The sequence below is a fragment of the Electrona antarctica genome (assembly GCF_951216825.1).
Source record: "Electrona antarctica genome assembly, chromosome: 14".
Taxonomy (NCBI): domain Eukaryota; kingdom Metazoa; phylum Chordata; class Actinopteri; order Myctophiformes; family Myctophidae; genus Electrona; species Electrona antarctica.
The window spans coordinates 35,994,952-36,022,835 of NC_136795.1; the positions used below are offsets into that span (position 1 = coordinate 35,994,952).

Below are 27,884 nucleotides of genomic sequence, written 5' to 3' on the forward strand. Positions count from 1 at the left end.
CGATCATTCAGGCATGTTTTTCTTTCTGGTACCGTCCCTCCTTTGATCAAGACAAAAACAAGACTCCATCGGATCCTCGTTTATTGGCGTAGCAGCTACAGCAGGCTTCCCAGCCGCCTCTCCCACAACCGGCGCCCCCCTCGAAAGGTGGACGGGGGCCGATACTCTGCTCACCCCAACGCCTTCCAGTAGGTGAGGGCGGGGCGAGGGCTGCGCTGTCATTGAGCTGACTGCTGGTGTATGAGTGTGCGATGCGGATTGGAAGATGTCGGGGGACTGGGATGAAGACCTGTGTAAAAAGGCGCTAGTGCTGGTGGAGGAGCTGTGTTTCAACTCGCGAGGAGGCTACAGCCAGAGCGAACGCTGCCAGGAGTTCAGCTACCTGCTGAGGGGTCACAACAGACCGCTGGACCCAGGTAACACATCAACCATTAAGTCACACATTATACTGCTGAGGGGTCACAACAGACCGCTGGACCCAGGTAACACCGGGGCTCCACCGGGCGTGTCAGCGTCTCCGTCACCGTCAGGGAATGTTCCCTTTTTAATCAATGAAGGGTGGCTCCACTGCCCGCGTTGCGTGACATTAACGCATGCATTAAAATTGAACCGGTGCGTTTTTTGACGCACGCGACGCAGACGCAACACGTCCGGTGGAGCCCTGGCGTTACACATCAACCATTACGTCACACATTATACTGTGCGTCATCAGTTTTTTTTGGGACGAAAATCGTAGCGAATTTCGGAGGATGTAAAAAAAAAATAGGATTCAACCTCACTTTATGTCTATCACGTTTGCACACTGCCGCCAAATATCTTTCTGTATGACGTTTTTTCGGGACCGCGGTCTAGTGGGGTCTAGGCTGACAGCTAGTGATAGCACACTACTTTCAGATCCTCAAAACGCAGCGAAAAAAAACGCACCAGTGTGCAACCACTTAAAGTTATCTGAAGGTGCTGTGCTCTCGGAGCACATAAGGGACATCAGAATTATAAATCCAGCTACCGTATGTACACCATGAAATATTCATGTGCTATATTGGATAGGCTAATATATGGCCCAGAAGACCATCAGCGGGGTTCACTCTGTGACATTTACCGTGATGCAATGTATTTATTTATTTTGTTTTTCCACACAAAAGCTACAGCGGCGCCATAGGCTATGGCAGGGTGTGTGTGTGTGTGTGTGTGTGTGTGTGTGTGTGTGTGTGTGTGCACACATGTGTGTTCACTACTCAATCATTTAGAAGTGCAACATACTGTGGCAGAGCCTAGACATATGCGTGGCTCAGTGTGCTCTGTAATGTAGATTAGCCTGGGATTGGCTGTGTGCGTGCTGCTGCTGCTGCACATTTGTTATGGCTGTGTGCAGAAATGTCATGCCATGGTTTGTGGCATCGCCCGCTCCCCTCCCCCCTCTCCCTCCCTCACCAGCTGAGGTGTATGCCGTTTGCTGATGGCAGTTTCCAAGCCCTTTACGATTGGTTCTCAAAGCAAAATTAGTCAAGCATCAAAATCACCATGAACCACTTTGGACCCCTTTATCCATCTGCTATTTGGAAAATAGCCGATCTACAAGCTCACAACGTGTCGCGATGGGATGCGTTGTGAGCTTGTAGATGCGCTTTTCAGATGGTGGGATATAGGATTGGTGCAACGCCTGCTGAAGGCTGTCAGCCCGGAGCCTTGGTGTAGGCAGGGGGCCTGTGTTTGATGCCGAGGCTGTGTGATTCCCGGCGGGTGGTCGCTTCAGTCTCTGATTGACAGGGAAGTCCCACCCCTCAGCCCCCGATGAGCATCAGAGCAGACCCCCTGCCTGCCCTTCCACCTGCTCTTTTTTTCGCTCTTGTGTGGATTAGCCATGGATCTTTAGAGGGATCAGTATCGAGCGAGGTAAAGCACCTGGCCTAAAGAGAGACAAATGTAGGAGAGCGGTTCGCCGCCCGACAGTCCCCTCACGCCGTTTGATCCCAGCCTCGTGTTATCAGTGCCCCCTGATCTGCCAACCACACACACCTACCACTTGCCCTTCTCGCTTTGTTTTTCCCCACACGATCAATATATTAACCTTTCCCATCCTAAACCACTCCCCTCTGAGGTCCTCTCCTTAAATCACTGTCGCCTCGTTTCTTTTCACCTCCGACTCCGTTTCTCTTTCGATCAACTCTTTCCTTTGGGTTTTGCTGCGCTCTATCACTGTCTCATTCTGTCATCTCTGCTCCTTGGCTCCATGTTGTGGTGACTTGCTGACTTTATCAACCCCTTATCCCCCTCCTCTGTGGCCACGCCAATGGAATCGGGAGTGGAGCCAGTCAGCCAATATGTCTGTTCCAACATGTGCACCAATCCGTTTCCCTCTACTCCTCCCCTCTCATTTCTCTGCCCAACCTCTGCAGCCTAGCTGTGACGAAGGTTGAACCCCAAATTGGTGTCACCTCTCCCTGAACATCACTACCCTGGTTTGGCGTTTGTCTCTTCTCTTTTATCTCTTTCCGCCCCCCCCCCCCCCCCCACCCCTCCAGCTCATCCCTCCTTTCCTGCTGTCTCCAACAGCGACAGATCAATGTCCTTCCCCCACATTCCTTTTCTCTGCTTGTCTTTCATTCTCTCTCTCTCTCTCTCTCTCTCTCTCTCTCTGATCATATCTTTTGAACAAGTGCTGATTAATGACATACACAGACTGATGAATAATTCACCAAAGAGAGAGAGTGAGAGAAGAGAATTAAGACATGGCAACATGGGGGAGAGAGAGAGTGAGAGAGAGAGAGAGAGAGAGAGAGAGAGAGAGAGGGAAAAAGAGAGAGAGAGAGAGAGAGAGAGAGAGAGAGAGAGAGAGAGAGAGGGAAAGAGAGAAAGAGAGAGAGAGAGAGAGAGAGAGAGAGAGAGAGAGAGGCAGGGAGAGGCAGGGAGAAAGGGTGAGAGAAGGTTGGAGTGATGAACAAAGAGTCTGTAGCCTTGGAGAAGAAAGGCACACAGAAAAAGGAGAGCGAGGAATACGGCGTATGGGAGAGGATGAAGCAGAGAATGTGAACCAAATTCTAATCTAGAAAATGTATCCCAGGATTGGCTACTCTAGCTCTCATCTTGTTTGCTCTCATTCTCGTCGTCAGTGTGTTAGTGTTAAAGACACTTTAACCCTGGTGTCCCTCTTGTGGGCGTGTTATTATACTAGGGAAACATTTTCCAATTGTTTTCATAATAACAAAAATAGCAGCTCAAGCTCATCTACAAGCTCACTTGTAGATCCACTATTTTAATCATATGACACTGTTAGGCCTATACAACAAAGTGTAAAAGAGAGCTTTAATGGTTAAAGAAATTAAAAATGTAAGTGTCCTTGTTGTGATTTTTGCAGAATGTGTCTTTTCTTTGTCATGGCCACAAACACGCCTCAAATGGAATGATATTTATGTAAAAAATGGGCATGTGCCAGTTGGAGAGAAACATAAGACAGTAATTCTACTATGAGATGATGACGGCAAAGCGGAGTCATTGATTGGCAGCCCTCTGGTTTGGATGGTGCCCAAGATGACACGGAGCAAGTTGAGTGTGTGTGTGTGTGTGTGTGTGTGTGTGTGTGTGTGTGTGTGTGTGTGTGTGTGTGTGTGTGTGTGTGTGTGTGGGTGCACGTGAGGAGGGTTGAGCTAGGTCGGCTAAGCCTGTAAGTTATCAGTATCTCCTTGACATTATCTCCTACCAACATTCCTATAAATATTCATGAAAAGGGCATGTTACTTGTTACCCAAGTCATTCACCATACCGAAATGAAACATTGCTAATTAGATAGATTTAAATAAATATGTATCAAGTGGGATTAATTATCAAGTGGGGGGGGGGGGGGGGGGGGGGGGGATTCATTTTGAATATTCATTTATTGAGTTTACGCACCACAGATGCTACCGTGTTTGCCAGTGCACTTTGAAAATATAAACAGAACTACAGAAGTTCCCAGGCCTGTAATTCGTGTCAGCTATCTTAGTCTCGCATTCTCTTTGATGGAGCCCGCTGCCGGAGCTGTCCAACAGTCTGGTGCTGAAACGGCGCTTTTCTCCTCTGGCCGTTTTTCATTCGGATGACTCATCCCCCCCCCCACCTCCCTCCTTCCCTCCCCACAGACACAATCCTTCAGCCGTCAGAGATTAAAAGCTCATAACCACAAGGAGATGCTTCATAATATCCCATAGAAATATCATTGTGGGTGTTTTTATTGTTTGCTCCCCTTAGATATCCATTTCGCCAGTGTTTGCCCCACTTTATGCGCAGGATTTCAATGTGGAATATGAGCTGTGTATGAATCTACTCTGACTCCAAACTCCCCTCAAACCACCACCTCCACCCGTCTTCCTCCCGTACTGTATGTAGAAGGACAGCGTGACATTTGCAGATCTTGGGGTTGTATGGGTACTTCTTACGCAGTAACATCCTCAGTGTTCATTTGTCCATTTGTAACTCTAAGTAAGTAGCCTTGCCGAGCCATGAGGCCCATAGGGCAGGAGCCTATCTCCTGTTTCTGTAGCGTGAGGCAGCTTGATGTACAAGTACACCCCCTGGACATGACGCTAGTATGTCGCAGGGACTTACCCCCAATCCAACCCTTGATGCTGAGTGTCAAGCAGGGAGGCACTGGGTCCCATTTTTTAGAGTCTTTGGTATGTAACTCTAAGCTAGTGTGCAAATGGTACACTAACTCAGAGTTCAATTGAAAGCGCTGTAAGTGATTTTTGTTCCTGTTAAAACAAAATGGTATTTTTTTTTGTAAATAGTGTTATCGAGTGTTTGTTCAGTAGCTCCCTATCTCTCCAACTTTTTAATACACATAATACATCTTCAGGGTGAGTCCGCAATTTTATCCAATCAGGAGAGACAGCCCATTTATCAGCTTACATTTTATATTGTTCAATATTTGTCCAATTTTACCTGCTTATATTTTGTTTCATCAAATCTAATTGCATGTGTTTATCCTGTATCTTGTACTAAGTTCTCCTGATTGGATGAAATTGGTATCCTTACCTGAAAATATAGTTTGTCTCAACTAAAGAGCTGGAGGGACGGTGATGAATGATTTGGGATTTTACTTCCGTGTAATGCACGGTAAGTGTACGTAGCGTGCGTCCATTTCCAAAGAGCTCGGTTCAGTTGTGTGCCCTCTCTCTCCCCCTGCCTGCAGAGATCTCCGTCAGTCTGCTCTCGGTGATCGTGACATTCTGCGGGATCGTCCTCCTCTCGGTCTCTCTCTTCGTCTCCTGGAAGCTCTGCTGGTTGCCATGGCGCGACAAGGAAGGCGGCGGCCTGAGTCTGACATCGGGCCTGCTGCCCGGCGGCGGCGGCGTCGGGGGGATGGGCGGGGGCTCGCTGCTGCCCCCGCTGCTGCAGAGGAAGGAGGGCCACTCGTCCTCGTCGCTCTACCCCACCCTCGGCCAGCAGGGCCAGCACCACCCACACTTCTCTGACTTGGTGGGGCTGGAGAGCGGGGGCGTGGGGGGCGTGGTCGGTGGGCCACAGGACACCCAGGAACATTCGTACCTGGACATGGACTCCTACCCCAACAACGCTGGTGAGATGATGACAACAGCACGTACAGTGTTACCCCCACAGAAACGAGACACTCTCCTTCACACTCAGTGTAACTGTAATATTATACATTAGTCAATAACCCTTCATTTTTTACCACATGAACCCAAGCATCCCCATTCTGGGGCTGAACATTCAGTCAAGATAGCAGATCTACGAGCTACGCATTGCTTGTAGATCGGCTACTTTCGACAAAGATATTAGTAGATGGAAAATGGAAGTGGGCCTAGTATAGACCCTATACAAAGTATACACAGTAGGTTTAAGTGGTTAATATACTCACACAATATTTCATAGGTCTATCTACAAGCAGAACAGTAAAATGATTTATTTGTGGAGCGTCAGTATGATGAATGTTAAGCGTTATCTTATCTTATACTAAAAGGTGTTTTATTTGATTCGTACTCCATTCAAGCAATATTTTATGTCAGGGAGGAAGTCTCATCGATTCGCCTGTACAAAATGTATGTACATACTGTAACTGTATGGATTCAGACCCACACTCGCACCCATCTTTTTATGTTCCTTTCCGCTGCACTACACTGTGAACAATCTGTAAAATCAATGAGATCTATGCCGCCTTCGTAGCTTTACAAAAGCAGCGTCAGAATCCCGCTAACGAGCCTCTAACAAGCGACAGCTTCATGACAATAACAAAGGCTGTGGAAGAGTTGCTCAGCAATTCCTTTTAATCCTTTTTTTCCATCTTGTGGTGGTGGTGGCAGGTACTCTGAAGTTGGGCCAGACGTCTCCAGATGTTCCCAATCCAGACGGGGGAGCCCAGCCTCAGAAAGAAATGCCTCTCTCTCACCAGCAGCAGCCCACCGCACGGTCAGTACTGTGTGTGTCCACTCTCTCAGCAGCAGCCCACTGGAACTGTCATCTGGAACTATATATATATATATATATTAAATATATATATATAAAGTATATCTACTGTATATATATCCATCCATCCATCCATCTTCAACCGCTTATCCGTAGTCGGATCGCGGGTGCAACAGCTCCACCAGAGAGCTCCAGACTTCCCTCTCCCTATATATATATATATATATATATCTTTCTTTCTTTTTTTAGGGCTAATGAAAGTTACAGGTACCAAAAGTACTCGTTGTGCAGACATGTCCTATGTTTCAAGTTTTCAAATTTGTATAAAAATCTTTTGAAAATAGCAGATCTACAAGCTCACAGCCAAATAACTAAATGTATTGCCACTACACAGGATTAAAGCCAACAGCACACATTTAACCAAATACACCGCACTCAGCCACAAATACGTTTAAGCCATTTCTATTAACAAAATAATAACTAAAACAATTAACGTACTACAACAACACAGGGTCACGCAGAGGCTCAAGCTCAGGGGTCCCCTGGGCCTGGACCCACTAGGCCTATTGGGTAATCGTCCCCTGTGTGTGTGTGTGTGTGTGTGTGTGTGTGTGTGTGTGTGTGTGTGTGTGTGTGTGTGTGTGTGTGTGTGTGTGTGTGTGTGTGTGTGCACGTAAATACTATAAGGCAGTGCAAGGCAGGTTTATTTGTATAGCACATTGAAACAACAAGACAATTCAACACATTATGCATTGAGACATTAAGACAGACAGAGCATTAAGACATAAAAGAAACACATTATAAAAGGACATTTAAATGCAATTAAAAACGGGAGGAAGCTAAAGTAAAACTGAAAGATATATGAATACAGTGACAATATATACTGTTTGCATTGCTAAAACACATTATAAAAAGGACATTTAAATACAATAAAGAATAAGATGAAGTTAACATAAAATAGAAAAGCATATTCTTTCTGATACAGTGACAATGTGTTTTGCTTTTCTCTTTACCTCTGTGTATGTGTTTTAATTAGGCCCAAGCCCATGACTCATCAGCTCTCCAGCCCTGACTTCCACGGGGAGGAGAAGGAGCAGGTGACCAGCATTGGACAGATCAAGCCAGAACTCTACAGGCCCAAGGGTGACCAGGGGGAAGGGAAACAGGGTGACACCTGCGGCAAGATAAGCTTCCTTCTGCGCTACGCCTTCAAGTAAGCCAACGGGTTCACAGGAGGCAACCTACTTTCTGGCAGCTTCCAAATGGCACTCATGTTAAATATGAATGGCATGCAGGATTCCATTCCCCGCCCATACCATACAGTTGGGTGCCACCGATATTGTCCCTTATCATTTGACCCATTTAGGCCTGACCTCAACATTTAAAAAAATCCTTCTAAATCCTCCAGTTTTCTGAAATAAATATTTTCACGATTTTTCAAAAATAGCAGACCTACAAGCTCGTAGCGCGCCACCTAGATCTGCTATTTTTCAATAGCTAAATTACAACATAATGTTTAAAACACCAAAAGGGGTTCCCGCCCAAAATGGGTTAACTGTCCTTTTGCGCAGATCACGCAAACCTCAGCAAAAAGAAAAGGACAATATCGATGGCCTCCAACTGTAGACATACTGTATAGGCATGTTAACCACTGAAACCCTGTAGTTGCACGTCAAATCATTTACAACATGATGCATTGTGAGGTTGTAAATCGGCTATATAAAAATAAGGACAAGGATTAAACTATTTGGATTTCTTTGAAATGTTGACATCTCACACCAAAATAGGGAGGGACGCAGAGTAAAACTAGATAAAGTGCCCCTCAGGGGCACAGGTCTCCACCAGGGCAGGTCAGGTTGTGGCCTCAAGGTGGCGCTATAATAGGCCAATGTGAAAAGGGTGCCATTTCTTCTTACGCCTTGGATGGTTATTGGATGATTTGAGGCATTTTGTTCCAAAAATGTGTCTTGCAAAAATCCACCTGTTGGTGGCCAATGTGAAAAGGGTGGGATATATTCCTCAGGCTAGTAGGAAAGTCCGTGAAAGATTTCAAATCTTGCACGCTGTGTTCATGATTTGAAGCTTTTTGTTCAAAACGGGCCAATGTTAGCCAATTAGGATGGAATATGAAATATCGGACAGATCCGTCTTGAACAAATGACTATAGAGATAGTGTGTAACGATTTGCCGGATTTTTGGACAGAATCTGCATTATCTGGAGGAGAAATATAAAAAAATGTGTTTTTCAAAAGTCGGCCTCCTGGTGGCGCTATAACAGGCCATTCTGGGAAAAAAAAGAGGTTCATCATTGGCATCCAGGGAGTGTGTGTGCAAAATATGGCATCGACTGGGTTAACAGTGCCAGAGATTAGCTGGTGACAGACGGACGGACACACGCACGGATTCACACACACACACAGACGGAGTGTAAAACATACTCTATCCCCATGCCTTCGGCCTGGTGGAGACAATTACAGCCTTTAGCAGACAGCATTTAGTCCAGAGCAATTTACAGTATGCAAGAACACCACATGGTAATACATCAAATACATAGAAATAGTCATCAAGGATCATAAGCAGACTAAGAGCCTAACATCCGTAGAATATCTGTACAATGAATGGAACAAGTATACACTATAGCAGTGGTTCCCAAACTTTTTCATGTCAAGGACAAATTGACACTCATTAGCCCGCGGATCCCCATTTGAAAACATATGCCAGGGACCCCCATGAGAGAAGAATTTTACGGCTCTAGCAGTGATTCTCAACCAGTTTAATTTCAAGGACCCCCAGTTTGACATGCATTAGGCTACAGACCCCCCATTTAATGGCATTTATATCTCTGAGACCCCAGTTTATATTGTAAAATCAATGTTACAATATAACGGGTCCATTTGGTTCCATTTGTACACTCTCTGAGTTACAGACCCATAATGGTCCATTTGGTTCCAAACTATCAATTAGCTGGGGACCCCCTGGAACTCCCTCAGGTACCCCTGGGGGTCCCCGGACCCCACTTTGGGGACCACTGCACTATAGCGGGCGATGTCTACATAAAAATGCTATCTAAATGACGTAAGTTTAGCCTTTGCATATGCCTGTAAGGTCGTTGAGGCTAGTGCAAGCGCTATGGCAAGTGCTATGGGCTAAGGTGGAGTCTGAAGAAGAGGTGAGTGTTCATACTACAGCGGAAGATTGGGAGTGAGCCTGCAATTCTGATTGCAATGGGAAGTTCATTCCATAGTTTTGGAGCCAGAAGGGAGAAGAGTCTGGGATGTACAGTATGGTGATTTTGCTCTGATAACTGTAAAAAATTAAAAACGACTTAAACTTGGTCAATTGCTCACTGCAGAGCCGTCCAGCAAGAACTTAACCAATGCTTTCTACCCTTGCGAGCCAGGAATGCTTATTGTAGACTACTAGTGGAATATGATTTACAGTTTGGTCTTATTGTACAACTACTAGTGGAATGTGATTTACAGTTTGGTCTTATTGTACAACTACTAGTGGAATGTGATTTACAGTTTGGTCTTATTGTACGACTACTAGTGGAATATGATTTACAGTTTGGTCTTATTGTACGACTACTAGTGGAATATGATTTACAGTTTGGTCTTATTGTACGACTACTAGTGGAATATGATTTACAGTTTGGTCTTATTGTACGACTACTAGTGGAATATGATTTACAGTTTGGTCTTATTGTACAACTACTAGTGGAATATGATTTACAGTTTGGTCTTATTGTACGACTACTAGTGGAATATGATTTACAGTTTGGTCTTAGGATCTTTGCTCTAATTCAGGGGTTCTCAACCTTTTCTGGATGGGGACTGCATGGGCCCACTTGACATTTTTGAAAGTGGGCTACTCAGTGTGTGTGTGGGCTACACACAGGCTACACAGGCTGCCATGCCGAGTGGTCGGATTGGTGGGCAGACGCCAGAGTGCATTTTCAGAGCATGTTTACATTAATGACCAATCAATCAATTGTGTTATGGCTTGAATCAGTGGAACTAACCTAGTATATTTTAAACAATTAAGACCTGAGGCCAATTAAAAAAAAAAATTATAATAATAATCTTCTAAATCCTGACCGTTTTCAGAAAAAACTATGTTTCCATATCAGTGGTTCTCAAACTATTTCATGTCAAGGACCCCCAACATTATCAGCCACTGGAGATCAGTGTGTTTCTGCAGGTAAACGCCACCACACTACTCCAGTGGCTGATACAGTTGGGTGCCACCGATATTGTCCCTTATCATTTGACCCATTTAGGCCTGACCTCAAAATTAAAAAAAATCCTTCTAAATCCTCCAGTTTTCTGAAATAAATATTTTCACGATTTTTCAAAAATAGCAGACCTACAAGCTCGTAGCGCGCCACTCGGTGGCGCGCTATGAGCTTGTAGATCTGCTATTTTTCAATAGCTAAATTAGCTACACCCTTTTGGTGTTTAAAACACCAAAAGGGGTTCCCGCCCAAAATGGGTTAACTGTCCTTTTGCGCAGATCACGCAAACCTCAGCAAAAAGAAAAGGACAATATCGATGGCCTCCAACTGTAACTGCCGCTAGTATAGAGGGAAATGCACATGGCATAATGGCGGCGTATGCACTTTTATGTCTCTCAGTTACTTTCCAACTGAAAGATTTCAAATTCATTGATCAGCATGTCGATGTCCATGTGACGTAAATAAACTGATTGATGTCAGTCAGCTATAATGTAACACAGTTACACTGCCTTAGCTTCCTCATTAGCCAGACGATTAATCCGATTAATTTCTTACAGTATGTGCAACATGCAGCATTGGGTATCACAGGACCTTCTGTTTGGCCACATGTTCCTCGGTCCTTTGCTGCAGTAGTGCTCAACCTATGGGTTGGGACCCCTAGGGAGGTCCCCACATAATGTTGGTGATAGTGATAGTGTAGTGACAAAATAAGGACCTTTAAGGCAAAAAAACATATACGTGTGTGTGCGTGTGTGAGTGTGTGTGTGTGTGTGTGTGTGTGTGTGTGTGTGTGTAAGAAAGAGGCGAATTGTAAAAGTAGCTGTGAGGCATTGTGAGCTGGTAGATCTGCTATTTTCACAGTATCTGTGACAAAAAAAATGCCTCGACTCCTAGAATTCTAGATAACAAATTCCAAGTAATTGTTTTAGTTTTAGGTAAAAAATGTGAAAAGCTGCCTCATGGTGGCGCTATAACAGGCCGTTCTGGAAAATGTGGGGCAGAGGTTCATCGTTGGCATCCAGGGAGTGTGTGTGCAGAGTTTGGCATCGACCGGGTTAACGGTGCCGGAGATTAGCTGTACACAAACGGACGGAAGGACGGACACACACACACACGGACGGAGTGCAAAACATACTCTCTCCCCATGCCTTCGGCCTGGTGGAGACAAAAACAAATTGAAATTGTTTAAATGATAATTATGACAATTATCTCCTTCGTGTGTCAAGTATGTGAACAAGCCTCTATTCATGAAATCCTGTCTGGAGAATTTGTACAAGTCATTTTGGGTGCCATGCTGTTAGTAGGGAGTAGGGACTGAAGGGAGAAAGTGTGGGTGTGGGGCTTGGGTCAGTGTGTGTACAGCTTTCTTGCTCAGTCTTACCACAGGACGAGCATGCATGGTCCCCTATTTCTGCCTGCCATCACATACAGAAACATTACAATGGGTGGGAAAGTGCTGATGGTCGAAAAACAAGGGAGTGAGAGGCCGTTTCAGTCATGAATTATATATGGTGTGCCACTTTAAACAGCAGACCCTGTCAACACATAATAACACCACACTGTGTTATGGCCTGAATTACAGACAGAAAATTAGCTGGGGCGTCTGAGGGAGAGGGAGGTTGATGATGAAAAGTACTCATGTGCTCCTTTTTCCCATTTATAAAAGGCACGATATTATTTATGTGGTGTTGTGCATTGCCTGTCGTTACTGGCGGGGAGTTAGCAAGAGAGAGACGGAGAAGGCTAGGTTAAAAATACGGCTGCACAGTAAAAATCCCCCGTGTGTTCTGTCAACTATGAGCCTGTGAAAAATGGACACTTCCAGTTCCTTTTGAGTCCAACACTGAGGATTTTACCGTGTGCAAGACCTTGTGAACACGTCGTGTGGAGGCACACGCGTGGGACTTGGGGTGTTGCTTTGTGTTGTCACCTGCTGCTACCACTGTCAGAACTGGAATTGTGATGTTAATGTGTGAGACCCGGACTAACAGCCAGAGCAACAGTGTCAATCTTTCCCAGCTCCTCGGAGAAATGCAGTTCTATTGACACCCCTGTTAAAAGCTGACATATTTCTGCGCTGGGAATAACAGCAAGCTTTTCAGGCATTGTCTGCAAGAAGTAGGCCTGTGAATTCTACTCTGCTGGAAGGCAATAGGCGTGTTTGGTGCTGGATGCCTTGGGGGACTGAAATGTGTTTGAAATCTTGGTTTTCCTTTTCGTTCATGTCTTGCTTTAAAATGGGTGACACAACATGTGATCGGGTTTAATGTTTTTACACAAGCAGTACTTGTCATTCTTAATAATGTCTGAGTATTATTTTTGCATTGTTTTTGCATTGTGTGCAGCTGTCTTGCCATCATAATATATTACACACCATGACACGGATCATAGATAATAAGATAATTGGTCAGGATTTCTTATGAAACTGTTTATCTGGCTGCAGAATCAGAAACAAGCAATTTCCTAATTCCTGTGATTGCTCTGTTTATCATTACTCTGATTTGGTAAGATTGCAAGACGTGCAGGTTTATCCAATTTCCTTAATTGGATGTGATTCAGAGGTAAACACGTGTCCTGATTGGGCACGGCCATGTTGTCAGTAGGCCTGTCACAATTATTACATCATCGCCTCATCGCAATAATTTTAGATAATCGCAATTATTTTGCATAATCATCATAATCGTTTCCATGTTGAAAAATGTTCATACATTTTCCAAAAATAGCAGAAATAGCTGATCTATTTTAATTTTATTTTAATAAAATTCTTAAATGTGCCAGTAATTCAGTGGCGTATCTACAATACGGCGAGGACAGGCCTGTCCAAATCCATTTCTGGCCTGGCCAAAATCCATACACTGAGAAAAAAGAGAGGACAAAAACAAGACCTGAGAACTATTAGTGGACAGCGGATTGGCTGTTGCGCATAGAGCGCATAGACCCTCAATCACCCACTGGAATGTAAATGCATGCCTTTCAGCCTTTGTATCCTACTGTCTGGCAGGTATATCTCTTTGAAAACCTTTAGTGCTACTGATTGTGCGCGGGGGACGACAATGACTACATCTTGCCTGCCCAAAATGTAATTCCTGGAAACGCCACTGCAGTAATTTCAGTAAAGTTATTTGTCATATCTGACCTGTGCAATTTGTGATTATAAAACCCAAACATAAATTAAATTTGTGTAACAATGAATTGTCAACTTAAATCTGTAATCGTGACAGGCCTAGTTGTCAGCAAACATGTTTCTAATTCATAATTAGGGCAAACAGGCCATCAGCATGCCAACATTGGCTTCAGCCTGTCGTTCCCCCCCCCCCCCCCCCCCCCTCCACCCCACATGCCCATCCCCCACCCCGCCCCACCCTCCAAAGTTGGTACCGCTATCCTAAAGGACCTAATGAAGTGGCGGTGACATGCTCGTTAACGCGGGGAGACACATTCTAACGAGGTCTGATTAAAGGCCTGCGAGCCATCTTCAGCCGTTAATTAAATACTTCATAAGCAGTCTGTGAGATAGGCCCAAGACTGTGAGAGCTTCATTGGGACGTAAAGACAGTGTTGTGCAGCTAGCGTGTTTGCATGTGCATATTCTTGGTGTATGTGTGGGTGGAAGGTGCACTATTCAGAGACTGGGTGTAATGTGTGTGACCATAATTTGTGAGTGTGTTGCGTGTGGGTGTGCATGTTTGTGCATTTGTGTAAATACCCGTTCATGGGTATGTATGTATGTATGAGTGAGTATTGTGTGCTGTTCAAAAACTAGGGATTGTGTGTGTGTGTGTGTGTGTGTGTGTGTGTGTGTGTGTGTGTGTGTGTGTGTGTGTGTGTGTGTGTGAGTGTGACGTGTGTGTGGTGGTGATAAATGAGTGAATAACAAAAGCTCACCCTTTACGCATTATTAATGTCTTTGGCTCAGACTGTCTCCTCAGTGCCTGTTCATCTGGGCTTACTGTGTCCTTGCATATTATACACCACTGATAATGCAACTGTGATGGGGCTGGAGGGAGGATGAGACATGAGCTATTCCAGAAATAAGCTTTCACAATACTATCTATAATACAAATCCAATAGAGGTGTGTGAGTGTGTGTGGGCTGCTGACCCTGTCTGCAAAGTAGTTTGGTCTGTTATGGGTCTGTATAATGCATGTGTGTGTGCGTGCGTGTGTGCGTGCGTGCGTGCGTGCGTGCGTGCGTGCGTGCGTGCGTGCACATGGTGTGTGTGAGAGAGAGAAAGAGATAACGATTTGGCTGCGTATGTAAGTACTCACTCTGGTAGTTTTTTTGTGAGCATTTTTAGCTCTAATCTAGATTTCTATTTGTTTTTATAAACGTCTTTCACTCATGCTCTAATAAAACATATAATACAACAACCAATGAAGGAAAACACAAACACTGCGCAGACATTTCCAACAACCTTGACTACTGTACATTTTGTAACTAAGAAAAGTTCAACATTCACAATTATCAACTCTTTACCATTACAACACAGTTTTATTCCAATCATCCAGTCATCTCCCAATCTAATGACATTAACCAACTGGTCATATTTGTTATTCCACAGAGTGGCAACTCCCCCCTGGAATCCTCCCTATAGAGCACCGAAGTCCTGACGTCACTGTCAGTAGAGGGCGTCAGTCCACAGGTTCATGTACTTTGTATTTGCATTGTAATCTCCATAGGGGGATTTTAGATCGCCTCATATAAGAACTGTGTTTGAAAAATAAACCGATCACCCCGGCCTTTTCACTCATATGGATATGAAGCATCGACTGAAGGTGGAAATGTACAAATATACCCAAAGAGTAACAAAATTAGCAGTGACATTGCCTTCATATGTAGTTTCAAGGCTTTTGCGGCCACATTAATTCCATTTTCTCCAGAAACTGGCTGTATCAAATATGAATGGACATCATTAACGACGCACAGCCACTCCCCTGACAGAAAGGCCGGGGTGGTTCTTATATGAAGCGACCTAAAATCGCCCTATGGAGACTTCAATGCCAATAAAAAAATACATGAACCTGTGTATTGGTGCCCTCTACTGAAAGTGACGTCAGACTTCGGTGCTCTATAGTACCACTTTAGAACTTAGTGGATTCCCCCGCCCCATGGAAGTCCGTATGGATAGAATGAAGCCCTTCCAGGTCTCGTTTAGCCAAGAACGTCTCCTGGACACACAAAAGTCACATCTCTCCAACAGTTTGTCCACAACAATACGGCGTGATTTATCAGCCAACAACACAGAGCCCTCATGCCTTGTAAGACACAACACAGATGTTCATGTTCATAGAGAGATTAGTTCATATCACTCACAGTGAGTATGCAGTCGCAGACTGGCTCTCAAGCAGAGCTGCAGGTGTACCTATAGGCATTACAGTTACACCCCCCCCCCCCCCCCCTCCGCCCCCTCCCCCGCTGCCAGTAGCCTTGGTCCCACGAGTCTCATAATAGCGGCAGACATAGGTTCAGGCTGGCCACAGTTTGTGATCAAACATATCCTCAACATTATTACATTCAGTATTAATGTGAAACGAACGTGTGTGTGTGTGTGTGTGTGTGTGTGTGTGTGTGTGTGTGTGTGTGTGTGTGTGTGTGTGTGTGTGTGTGTGTGTGTGTGTGTGTGTGTGTGTGTGTGTGTGTGTGTGTGTGTGTGTGTGTGCGTGCGCGCGCGTGTGTGCGTGCGTGCGTGTCTGTGTGCGTGTCTGTGTGCGTGCGTGTGTATCTACAGCACGGAGCAGTTGGTGGTGAAGATCCTGAAAGCTCTAGACCTGCCAGCTAAGGATGCCAATGGCTTCTCTGACCCCTACGTTAAGATCTATCTACTGCCAGACAGGAAGAAGAAATACCAGACAAAGGTACCTCCCACACACACCACCATCTCTCGTCTAGCGTACATACTATATTATTGTAGTATTGCCTGTGGCAAACATCAGTATAAGGCTTTGAACATTTTCAATGATCGCTTAAGTTATCCTACGTCGATTGAAGGCAGAACGTATGTCATAATTGGCTTCAGACTGCTGAAAGGAAAACCCCCCTTAATTTAGGAGTTCACACATTCTGTGGTATTCTGGTCGGGTTCTGGCTTTTGGAGAGTTATTCAGGATTGCAGATATTACCCTTGCGCTACTCCTATTTCTCTCTTTGAGGCTAGATGATATGTGCCAATTGATTAAAGAATTATCCGAGTGTGCAAACTGAACATTCAAAGGGTTATATTAAAGTGGAGTTATGCTAAATTGAAATGCCTTCCCCGTCTCAGCCTGAAGGAGAGCGTTTCCTGCACCCCCTTGTGTGTGACTGTCTACTCTACTGTATGGCTTTGTCATAAAACCTCCTCTTTTCACTCAGAAATGTTAGCGTCTTAGTCATTTCCATAATACTGCTTTCCTATTGTTTAATGCAGATGAGTGCTGAATTTCAATCAAATACTCAACTTTTAGCTTTTAGAAACCAGATTATATTACCAAAATATCCACAAATTATCAATTTTGTCACTTTTGCTGACTACCGTATATTGATTTTTATTTTATTTTGAAAGAGGAAAGAAAAATCTTAGTTGATGTTTCTGTCACATCCAGACTCTGTTGTGATATGACAAGAAGATGGGATGTCACTTGATGTCAGAGCTTAGAGTTTCTTAAACCCAGTCCAGACCAAAGATTCGCAACACAACAACTTGCAATCCCTCAAAACAGAATCCTAAAACTGGGGTTTTTAAACAGGACATTCCACACCTGCACCAAGGTGTGAACAATTTCCACAGCAAATCAGCCTGTGATAAACAACAGACGGGGCCTTAGTGACAGACTAAGGCGAGGAGCAGAGATAGTTTACCCATTCCATAGCACTTCAATGAGTTATATTATATTACTAGTATTATTATCTTGTATACATTTATGAAATAGATGGTATGCGCATGCATAAAGTGAGTGGCAAATTGAGTGGCAAAGTGAGTTTAACGTTGTTTAATGGCAATCAGCTAGGTCTTTTCTGTTTGGATGTACAGTACGGGCTGTCAATGCCAGAAAGTAGTTTTTTGCTACTCAGTAAGTGTTCCCGCATAACTTCTGGGTATGTGGATGATGTCACGAGCGTACCCTCTATAGCGCTCTTGACCTTTCGCCCATTCACCCGCTCTATTTTTCTCACTCTGTGCGGGTGTTTCCAGAGAGTGCAGTACATGCTCACATTGGTTAAACGTTTGGTAGCTTCTGAAAGGTTTTGCTTGCGATTGGACAAGCAGAATCACTTGCGACAAAATGAGCCGGCATGCACTGCCCTGCAACGGGGTCATTCAGAGCGCTGCAACTGTCCCTGCATCGTTCTGCAACGTTTCGTCGCATCAACGCATGTAGGTTTAATGCGAAGCAGAGTCAAATTGGACAGATATCAGGCTAGTCGTCAGCTATTAGTAGGCTAGAGTGGAAAAAAGCCCTTTCACTCTGCTAAATGGTGTATTTGAAGTGGAACATGTGTCATATCATATCTAATTTGTAACTGGCATCACCATATGCTAGCTTTGACAGCAAATGCTAAGACAGACACACACACACACACACACGCGCAAAAATCCTGCTACAATTTTTTCCCACTTTCAGAGTTAAATTATCACTCAAGGTTTTACTGTGTGGGATACCTGTGTTAACTTATGCTGCATTGCATTCATATTACTGATGGGAAAGCAACAGGCTACAAGTCATTTTCAATGGCAGCCAGTGAAATGAAGCTTACATCACTGCATCACAGTCGAACCTTTTTCAGAGCTGCAGTGACACAGTGAAGCATTAAGTTATGTTTTTGTTTCACCATTTCCATCCCCCCTCGCCCTTACAATTCCTGCTCCCCTCTCATGGAATAAAAACAAATTCCCTGTGCTATAACAAAAAACACGTCAACGAGCATGTGTGCAACTGTTCGCGACTTGTCAACAATGTAGCTGGCTATGCTTGGCTGTTTTATAGCGTTGCCCCCGGTGGTCTGAAGCATTATAATGAACTCAATTATTTTTAGGCTAAAAGGCTGACCTGACTGAAATACATTATTAAAATTATAAATAGAGCCTATAGTGAATGGATTGAAGAATGTTGGGTAAGAAATCACAGCCATGTCGCCTCTGTTCTCTGCATTTTAACCTATATTAAACTTGCCTAGGGGTTGGGCGGGCGGGCAGACGGATGCTGGATGTCACAAACGTAACATGCAGACCTGCAAGGCTCCGATACATACAGTAACCTACTGTGAAGCTCAAGCTGTTCACTAAAAGGTTTACCTATGCTACTACAGGGAAAACATGCACATGTACATATGTCTAGCACTCTTTATTCTATCCCTTTTTTGTTGTTGTTTTGTTATGCTATCTATGCCGCTGCATTGTCTGTAAGAAAGCCAAACAAAAATAAGTTTTACTCTTATGTACCTGTACACAAGATGCAACAATAAAGTCCAACCTTGAACCTTGAACTTGGCACGGAAATAACCAAAATCCATTCTTCTCAGAATTCACCTGGTGAAATGTCTTGCTTGTCAAAGAATGCTTTTCATCTACAATTGTTAATTGAAAAGTATTTAGAGCAATGTGTGTGTGTGTGTGCGTGTGTGTGTGTGTGTGTGTGTGTGTGTGTGTGTGTGTGTGTGTGTGTGTGTGCGTGTGTGTGTGTGTGTGTGTGCGTGCGTGCGTGCGTGCGTGCATATTCAGGTCCACAGAAAGACCTTGAACCCAGTGTTCAATGAAACGTTCCAGTTCGGTGTGCCCTTGGCGGAACTACATTCCAGGAAGTTGCACTTCTCTGTCTATGACTTCGACCGCTTCTCCAGACATGACCTGATTGGTCAGGTGGTGGTGGACAACCTGTTAGACTTCAGCGAGGGCACAGGGGACAAGCCCGTCTGGAGGGACATTGTTGAAGGCATTTCAGTAAGGACACCCCTCGGCTCGGTCACTACAAGGCCAGCTACACTACACTTGCAGTGCCACTGCAAATTAACCCATTCTGGGCGGGAACCCCTTTTGGTGTTAGCATTATGTTATGCTTTAGCTATTGAAAAATAGCAGATCTACAAGCTCATAGCGCGCCACCGAGTGGCGCGCTACGAGCTTGTAGGTCTGCTATTTTTGAAAAATCGAAGAACCACTGACATAGAAACATAGCTTTTTCAGAAAACTGTCAGGTTGTAGAAGACATTTTTAGAATCTGATCTCAGGTCAGAATGGGTTAAAGTCCAGTGGTTTTCAACCTTTTTCATATCAAATTATTATTTATTTGGCATTTTAGCCACAGACCACCACGATAAGATTTAGCCTTGCAGAACCAAAACTAAATAATATTTTGTTATCGTTGGATAAGATAATGTCCACAATTCCATGCTGTATTCATGTTGGTACCATTAGGAGAGATAACAGGCAAACATTGCTCAAAATAACAATTCTTCTACAATCTCTAATTGCATAGACTTACTGTAAATTAAGTAATGCAGATGTTTCACAGTAATTAAACTCTTGAGAGTGTAAATATTTCATTTTACACTCTCAAGAGTTAAAGATCCATAAGGATCCATTTGGTTACCAACTCTCCATCATTTAGCTGGGGACCACCTGGAACCCTCCCAAGGACCACTGGTGGTCCCCGCACCACTGGTTGAAAACTGGTCTTAAAGGGATCTTCAGCTTTTTTACGTTCCGTTGCACATACCATATTTCTTGTAAAATAGGATCAATTGGCTACCAGTACTTGGCTAGTCAGTGGATACTGACTCGCTGACCCCATTTATAAGCCGGGGTAGGGGAGAGACCTTTGTTAATTCTGCAGGGTAAATTCAGTTTACAGTAAGGGTTAAGTGTCTTGCTCAGGGAATTCAATATGTAGACATGGGCAGGCTGGGAGGCAAACTGGTGACCATATGATTACCAGATGACCTTGTCTCTACCGACTCAGCTAGGGTTGCCCCGCACTAGCTTCCCAATAAATGATAACAAGCTTCCAGTGGACATATTAGCATAGTGTAGTTTTTTTAAAACAATTGTAAACATTGAGAGAAACCTATATCAAACTAAAATGCAACTATGAATTTAATGTCATTACTGTGTCCAAATTACGCCACAACATTACAGTAATTGGTCAAAAATGCTCGCAAAGTTGCACCTCTGCAAAAGACACTGTAAAGTGAGCAAGAGCAACATTACTAATGCACATGCTGTACATCTGAAGTGCATGTATCATATTTCATTCACTAATAGTTTTGACTCAACCTCTCAGCATCTCTCAGGGGTTCACACATTTGGAAACAATGATCCGTGAGGCCCCTGTGCGACGTATGAACCTACAGTGTCACTCGTCGAGTGTCATGAGACCATAACAGTGAACCCTGACATAAAAAGGAAGCGCAAGCGATATAAACAGCCCGAAGAAATGTCGCCTCCACTTAACACTTTCTTGCTCTTGGGGACATTGACAGATTGACATATGATTCATTTACAATGATGGCAACTTCCCCTCTGCCTAAACACTCTGCCCGTTCAGATTAGAATGCCTGTCGTCAGCCTGCATCAGATGCCGATGATGTCGCTCTCTTTTGGTGACAGAGTGAAGTAAATCATAGGAAATGATCATCAGTCTATCCAGACAGCCTCAGGATCAACTATAAAGACAGAGATGTCTTTACAGTTGATCCTACAGCGGTTTCTCTACTTGACTCGTTTGTGTGTGTGTGTGTGTGTGTGTGTGTGTGTGTGTGTGTGTGTGTGTGTGTGTGTGTGTGTGTGTGTGTGTGTGTGTGTGTGTGTGTGTGTGTGTGTGTGTGTGCATGCGTGCGTGTACGTGTGTTGTAGGAAAAAGCTGACCTTGGGGAGCTCAACTTCTCGCTGTGCTACCTGCCCACCGCAGGCAGGCTAACCGCTACAGTCATCAAGGCCTCTAACCTCAAAGCCATGGACCTAACAGGCTTCTCAGGTACAGGATTAACATGTGTCTCATGCTGTCTGTCTTCAGTGGCTGGCTGTGTGGCCTCGTTCCAAAACCCATTCGCTGCACATAAACACTGTTGCCAGGTTAGCAGCTCTGCTGAAGGTCGATACCTTAACCCAGGCCTGACCTCGAAATTTAAAAAAAATCTTCTAACTCCTCCAGTTGTCTGAAATAAATATTTTAAATATTTTTCAAAAATAGCAGACCTACAAGCTCGTAGTGCGCCACTCGGTGGCGCGCTATGAGCTTGTAGATCTGCTATTTTTCAACAGCTAAATTATAACATAATGTTTAAAACACCAAAAGGGGTTCCCGCCCCAAAATGCGTTAATAAAATGACTAAAATGTTACTAAAATGTGTTATAAAGTTACGAAGATGTGTTACAATGATATAAGCCAAATTCAACCCAAAGTATGTAACTTTGTAATGGCTGTAATGTAGTACAAACAAAAACGTGTAAACATTTAAATTGTGCATTTTCACTGCAAAACATCTACAATAATATTACTTGTGTCAGGTTGGAGACTGATTACTGCTGATACTAATATAATCATTTGATTAGTGCAACTTAATTAGCGTGGGCCGAACTGAGGTATTTGCATGATCAATCAATCTGCTTTGAAGACGTTGCAGTACGCTTCCACTGATTACGAGGTCTTTAAACGATAACGACGCACGTCACAATTACAGCCTTCATGATCACGGGATGATTGTAATGCCCAAAAAGATGCTTCAAAAACACGCTGTAAAAATCTAATCCTCATGGGTATCAGTTTTTCCCCTGGATGCATCCACAAAGCTGCGGGTGTAGAATGGAGTGAATCGGCCCGTGTTGGTTCTCTCCTTTATGTTCTTAATCCAGCTTTGCCAAGGTGACTTGATTTTCATGCCTTTTATGTGCCACAGACAGGTGCATGTGAGGGTAATGCTTAATAGCGTTTCTAGGAGTGCACCCCTTATCTCTTTCTGCCCACAATCCCTCTCACTCTCTCTTTCTCTCCACGTCCAACTCTATTTCTCTCCTCTCCTCTCCTCTCCTCTCCTCTCCTCTCCCTCTGTATTTCAGACCCGTACGTAAAGGCTTCTCTGATCTGTGACGGGCGCAGGCTAAAGAAGAGGAAGACGTCCATTAAGAAGAACACGCTGAATCCTTCCTACAACGAGGCGCTGGTGTTTGACATTCCTAATGAGAACATCGAGAGTGTGGCCATCATCATTGCAGTAATGGACTATGACTGGTGAGAGCCCAGGACGTTTTGTTGTTGTTTAAGGCAATTTGACCTGAGATCAGATTCTAAAAATGTCTTCTACATCCTGACAGTTTTCTGAAAAAGCTATGTTTCTATGTCAGTGGTTCTTCGATTTTTCAAAAATAGCAGATCTACAAGCTCGTAGCGCGCCACTCGGTGGCGCGCTATGAGCTTGTAGATCTGCTATTTTTTCAATAGCTAAAGCATAACATAATGCTAACACCAGAATGGGTTAAGGCAATTTTATAGTTTGTTGTTAGTACAGTGAAACCCATTTAGACCTGTCTTTATTTCAATCCAGGACGTTTTTCTGAAAACTGTTAGAATCGGCCTCAGGTCTAAACTGGTAATTAACTGAGTACATTCAATGGAGGTATAATGCATTCAGATTCTACTCAAAAGAAACACAAAGATAATTTGAACTAAAACAAGGCTATATGTGAAACCTATATGGCTGGACTGTGTGAAATTGTGGGCAATTTGTTGTTAGATAGCCAGTGGGCGTGTCTATAATGGGAATTCTTGGTTATTAAATGCCCATCTTCATCTATAGTGCTCCCAGTAATATTGTTAAAGTGGCAGATCATGATGACATGGTTAAGCTAGATTATATATATATATATATATATATCTTGAAAATTTCAAATCATGTGGATCTCGGGAATAGCTTGTGTGAAGTTGTCTCCAACGTGGATGCACAGACACAGACATACAGACAGGCTCTCTTTTGAATAGCTAGACACCAGCCATAAACCTACACACGCTAGAAATGCAAGGAGAACTATTTATTTTGGGTGTTGGAACAGTTGATTAACAACCATAAGATTTGGGGGGAAATTATAAAGCTACTTTAATTGCAAGAACACAAATATGTCTAATTCATAATCACAATAACGTTGACTCGCACGGAACCAACTATTGTACCACTTTACAATATAGTGAAACCATGATGAATACATACAAAGACCTATAAAATAACAAATCAGGAAGTAAATATTCTGACAAAGGAGAATTTGAATGTAAACAGAGACAGGATGTGTAGGCTACATGTGACAATGAGATGGAGAGAGAGCTTAGTCTCAAGCCACTGACAAGCCATTTTACGTCTGGCAATCAACTGAAAGGTGTCCATGCCTCTCGTCATTGCTTTTTGAAGCGACATGGTCTGGCATATAATATTGATCTAAATTGGGATGTTCCAATCAAATCATTCAAAACATGTAAACAAATCTAACATGGCATAGCACAATAGCAGGCATCTCTAAATGTCTGTCATTTCAAGACAGTGCACTCAAAACCGCAATTTAGCAGATTACATCAGAATACATTCAAAATATGCTATCCCTAGTTAGTTTCACATTGGTGAGTGCGGAAGGAACCATGTCTGTATTTTGCACAAAGCAATTTCTCTGGTGAGAACCTGAACTGTTTACCTAACATGCATAAAGTAGGTTCAAGTTTTTTCAGGTTAGACTAAAGGTGCATTCAGACTTGGATGGTTAGAGCGGCGCGATTCCATACAAAGTCAATGCAAAGACGAGAATTGCACAAACGGGTACAAACGGGTGCATTCAGGTCTGAACGCACCTTAATGCAGACCCACCAACTGAATGTCAACCGTCTCTCTCTCCAGAGTTCCCCATTGACAGTTGGTTAAATGCACATAATTATATGATGTCCAACATTAGTATTAACCGAACAACTGATCTTTATGTTCTGCCGGGACCGTGGCTAACGTAAACAAAGCTGTACTCCAGGAAGACAATCGACCGTATACAAACCAGAGCCTATACTTGTAGTACTCCACTCACTACTTCCCAGAGCCTGGAGTGATGATTGATCTGCAATTGGATAGTTAGTTATTATAGGCCAAATGCGGATTGATTACATCCCACAGCCAAGAGGGATGATAGGTCTGCGATTGGCTAGTGCACCAACTGGCTGACCAAGGCTACAACGTAATTTGAAGATTCTGTTTATTTGTTACTCACAGTAACTCATACAAGTACAAGCAGTGAAGTGTGTTGGTGTGACATTCTCCACAGGCACAGACTAATACAATGTAACAGAGTGTACAGGAGAGAATAATTTAGCAATTGGGATATATAGAATATACAGTAAATAGTATACATAATGCAAGTACTATGTGCAAAGTACAAAATGTGCAGGCGGTTTTGTGCTAAAAAAGACAGTCACAGTATGCTCTGGTTTGCCCAAAAGGGGACTTTACCGATTGAAGCCGTTTGACCGACTCAATTGGAAGTTTTGTTTTGTCAAAGTTTAGGGCTCTGATGGCCTCTGGGGATAAAAAACTCTTCCTCAGTCCCATTGTGCTGAGTTTGCTGACCCCACAGGTGCTCGCCTTATTTCCGCATCAGCACAAACACAGTCCATTGTACGGGTGATATTTATGCTTCATAATCCTTTTCGCTCTGAAAACACCTACTGTTGTATGAGACTGCAAGGACCTGTGGTGTGTTCAGCCGACCTCACCACCTTCTGCTGGGTTTTCAGGTCCTGGGATGAGCTATTCCCGTACCAGACGGCAATGGCCCCTGCCAGCGTGCTCTGAGTTGGTAGCTAAGAAGAAGGAATCATCTCAGCTGTCTGAGGCGATACAGGCAAATTGAATTGCCTAGTCCTCTTCTTTGCCACAGACTCTGTGCATTTTCATCACACAATGACTGATGTGACTCAGTCAGTCAGTCAATGATCGAAGGCCATGTCCATTTCTAGGGCTGGCCAAAAATGCCAGATGCAAAATGTTGCCTTCTTTTCTTTTTAGCATGTTTTTACGTGGTGTGCTGCTGCTGTTTGCTGTCACTTTAGGGGTGGCTCTGTTTGATCATGGTACTGCTACGTTGAACACGATGAGCCTGCCACCCCCCTCCTTTATGAGTCAGACTCCTGCTGGACGTCTCCTGTTTTACATAGAGGACAGGAATCTCATGAATAAGCATTAGCATATGCTAATGCCAAAGGAAATAGTGTCGGATGGTGAGACACACTGCCAGCGTTTCTATCATGTTGCGTTCGGTGCTCAGCGTTGCCACGTCACAATTTAACATGGGTCCATTTTACGCCCTCTGAGTTCAATCATTTTACTGTGCAATAGCTAGAGGATGCTAGCATATGGAGTTTGGCATCTGCATGCACAGTGAAATCCCTGTGGTAATGTTTCTATTTGCAACTCTGTGAGTGTTGAAGTGTGGAGCCCTACTCTTTACACTTTCAGAGTTAATGTCGGTAGCTTTTGGAGCGGGTTTCCGCTCCCCACTGGCGTGCCGCCCCTTTGTAACAGCCTGTGTTTATTTGTGAGCTGCTATTCAATATCCTACCTCTGCTGCTGCATTCAAGGTTGATAAATGGGGCCCACTCTGCCTGTTCCTCAGCATCTCTGTCTCTCTCCGTTCCATTATACCTTCCCTCAATCCCTCCTTCTGCCTCTCCCTCCTCCTCTCTCCTCCCTCCATGGCTATAGTATACCCTCCCTCTCTGTCTATCTCCATCTGTCTAAGTTATTGTCTCTCAATCTTCCTCTGCTGTTCGCTCTTCTTGCTCATTTTGCTTCCCATTCATCTCCTTCTTTTTCTTGTTCTTCCTGTGTTCTCTCTCTCTCTCTACTGTATGTCAGTATTGGTCATAACGAGGTCATAGGGATGTGCCGCGTGGGCAGTGACGCAGAAGGTCCCGGGAGAGATCACTGGACAGCCATGCTGGCCAATCCACGCAAACCCATAGAGCAATGGTATCAGCTCCAGGAGGTAATGTGCATACAGTATGTGCTTAGTGATAATGTACTCTGCCTGTTCTGTACTGTTCTTTTGTTCTGACTATTTCACCTTTTGAACCCTAGTGTGCCTATTCCGGGCATATCACAATATGCGAACATTTTAAAAATAGCTGATCTACAAGCTTTTTTTTCTTCTCAGAAGGGATTTGGTGTAGAGCTAAAATATGAGGCACACCGGTCAACTGAAGTGTATAGGCTTTACTTTGTTACGCCACTTAGATTCACATTACTTTGAGTGACCAGTGATCAGCTTGTGACTAGACAGTATAATACCGTTAATGTATCCATTTACAACTCTGAGGTAAAGTAACCAAATTGACCCTCCATTTGGTTACGTTTGTACACTCTCAGAGTTAAATTAACACTCGGATGTTTAGAGTGCATGTAGTGTTTGTCAATGAATGCAACCACAATGTGTTTTGCTGTCCAGGAGAAAGCGATGGGTACATCATACTCAAAGAGTGCCACAGAATCCGAAGCCAAGCCTCACATTGTGGTGGACAGCCCTCATTCTGAGTAATACCGTAAGTCTCCCATTTGTTTCAGTGAGTCATTTACATGTGCTTCCAAATTCAAACATTGTTCTAGTACATTGTTTATTGTGTCAACACCCCATCCCATAAAATGACTGACGCATAAATGTCTGTCGTCTTATTTTGATTCATATGATTTTGTTTTGTGAGAATATGACACGCATCCAACAATGCAAATTGGGTCATTTAGCAGATGCTCATATCCAGAGCAACTTACAAAATGAAAGGTCAGAGTAAATGCATTGAACACTTTGTCAAACGACGGGCCCTGTAGGTGGTCAAGGGATAAGAGTCCCCAGAGACAGAGAAGTAACTGGGACAACAGAGAAGCAACAAGCGAGCCTATACACAGTAAATAAAGGAGGTGCTAGGGTGGGTTAACCTGGGTGGGTAGTGGGTACCCTCACAAAAACATGCAGTAATCCTGGTCTCTAAACTGCCTCCCCCTGGCCAGCCGGGGCGCCTGATGGAGGGGAAAGGAACTGGTCGGAATAACGTGTTCCTTCAACGCGCTAAGTCCGGCAAGGGAAATTTACCCCGTCAGGTGAAAAGAAGCAGCTTGGACTCCTCATGCATAGAAGGGGGCATGAGGTCAGTCCGCTGCCCCCCCCAGGTTGGCAGAGGAAGTGTAGCGCCCAGGATTACATTAGATAATTGGCACTGGGTAAAAAAACTGGGTTGCAAAATCGTGGGATAAAAAATGAAATAAA

At 43.9% G+C, this 27,884-nt stretch overlaps 1 protein-coding gene across 1 annotated transcript; it reads left to right on the forward strand.

Annotated features, from left to right (window-relative positions):
• Positions 1 to 265: 265 nt before the first annotated feature.
• Positions 266 to 27,161, forward strand: syt3 (synaptotagmin III; the record flags this gene model as incomplete). Its single annotated transcript, XM_079520515.1, has 10 exons — positions 266 to 416; positions 5,168 to 5,554; positions 6,297 to 6,402; positions 7,436 to 7,612; positions 16,362 to 16,488; positions 19,332 to 19,550; positions 21,462 to 21,582; positions 22,665 to 22,836; positions 26,483 to 26,612; positions 27,072 to 27,161. The coding sequence occupies 10 exons, from the start codon at positions 266 to 268 to the stop codon at positions 27,159 to 27,161; spliced, it is 1,680 nt and encodes a 559-aa protein (XP_079376641.1).
• Between the last annotated feature and the right edge of the window lie 723 nt (positions 27,162 to 27,884).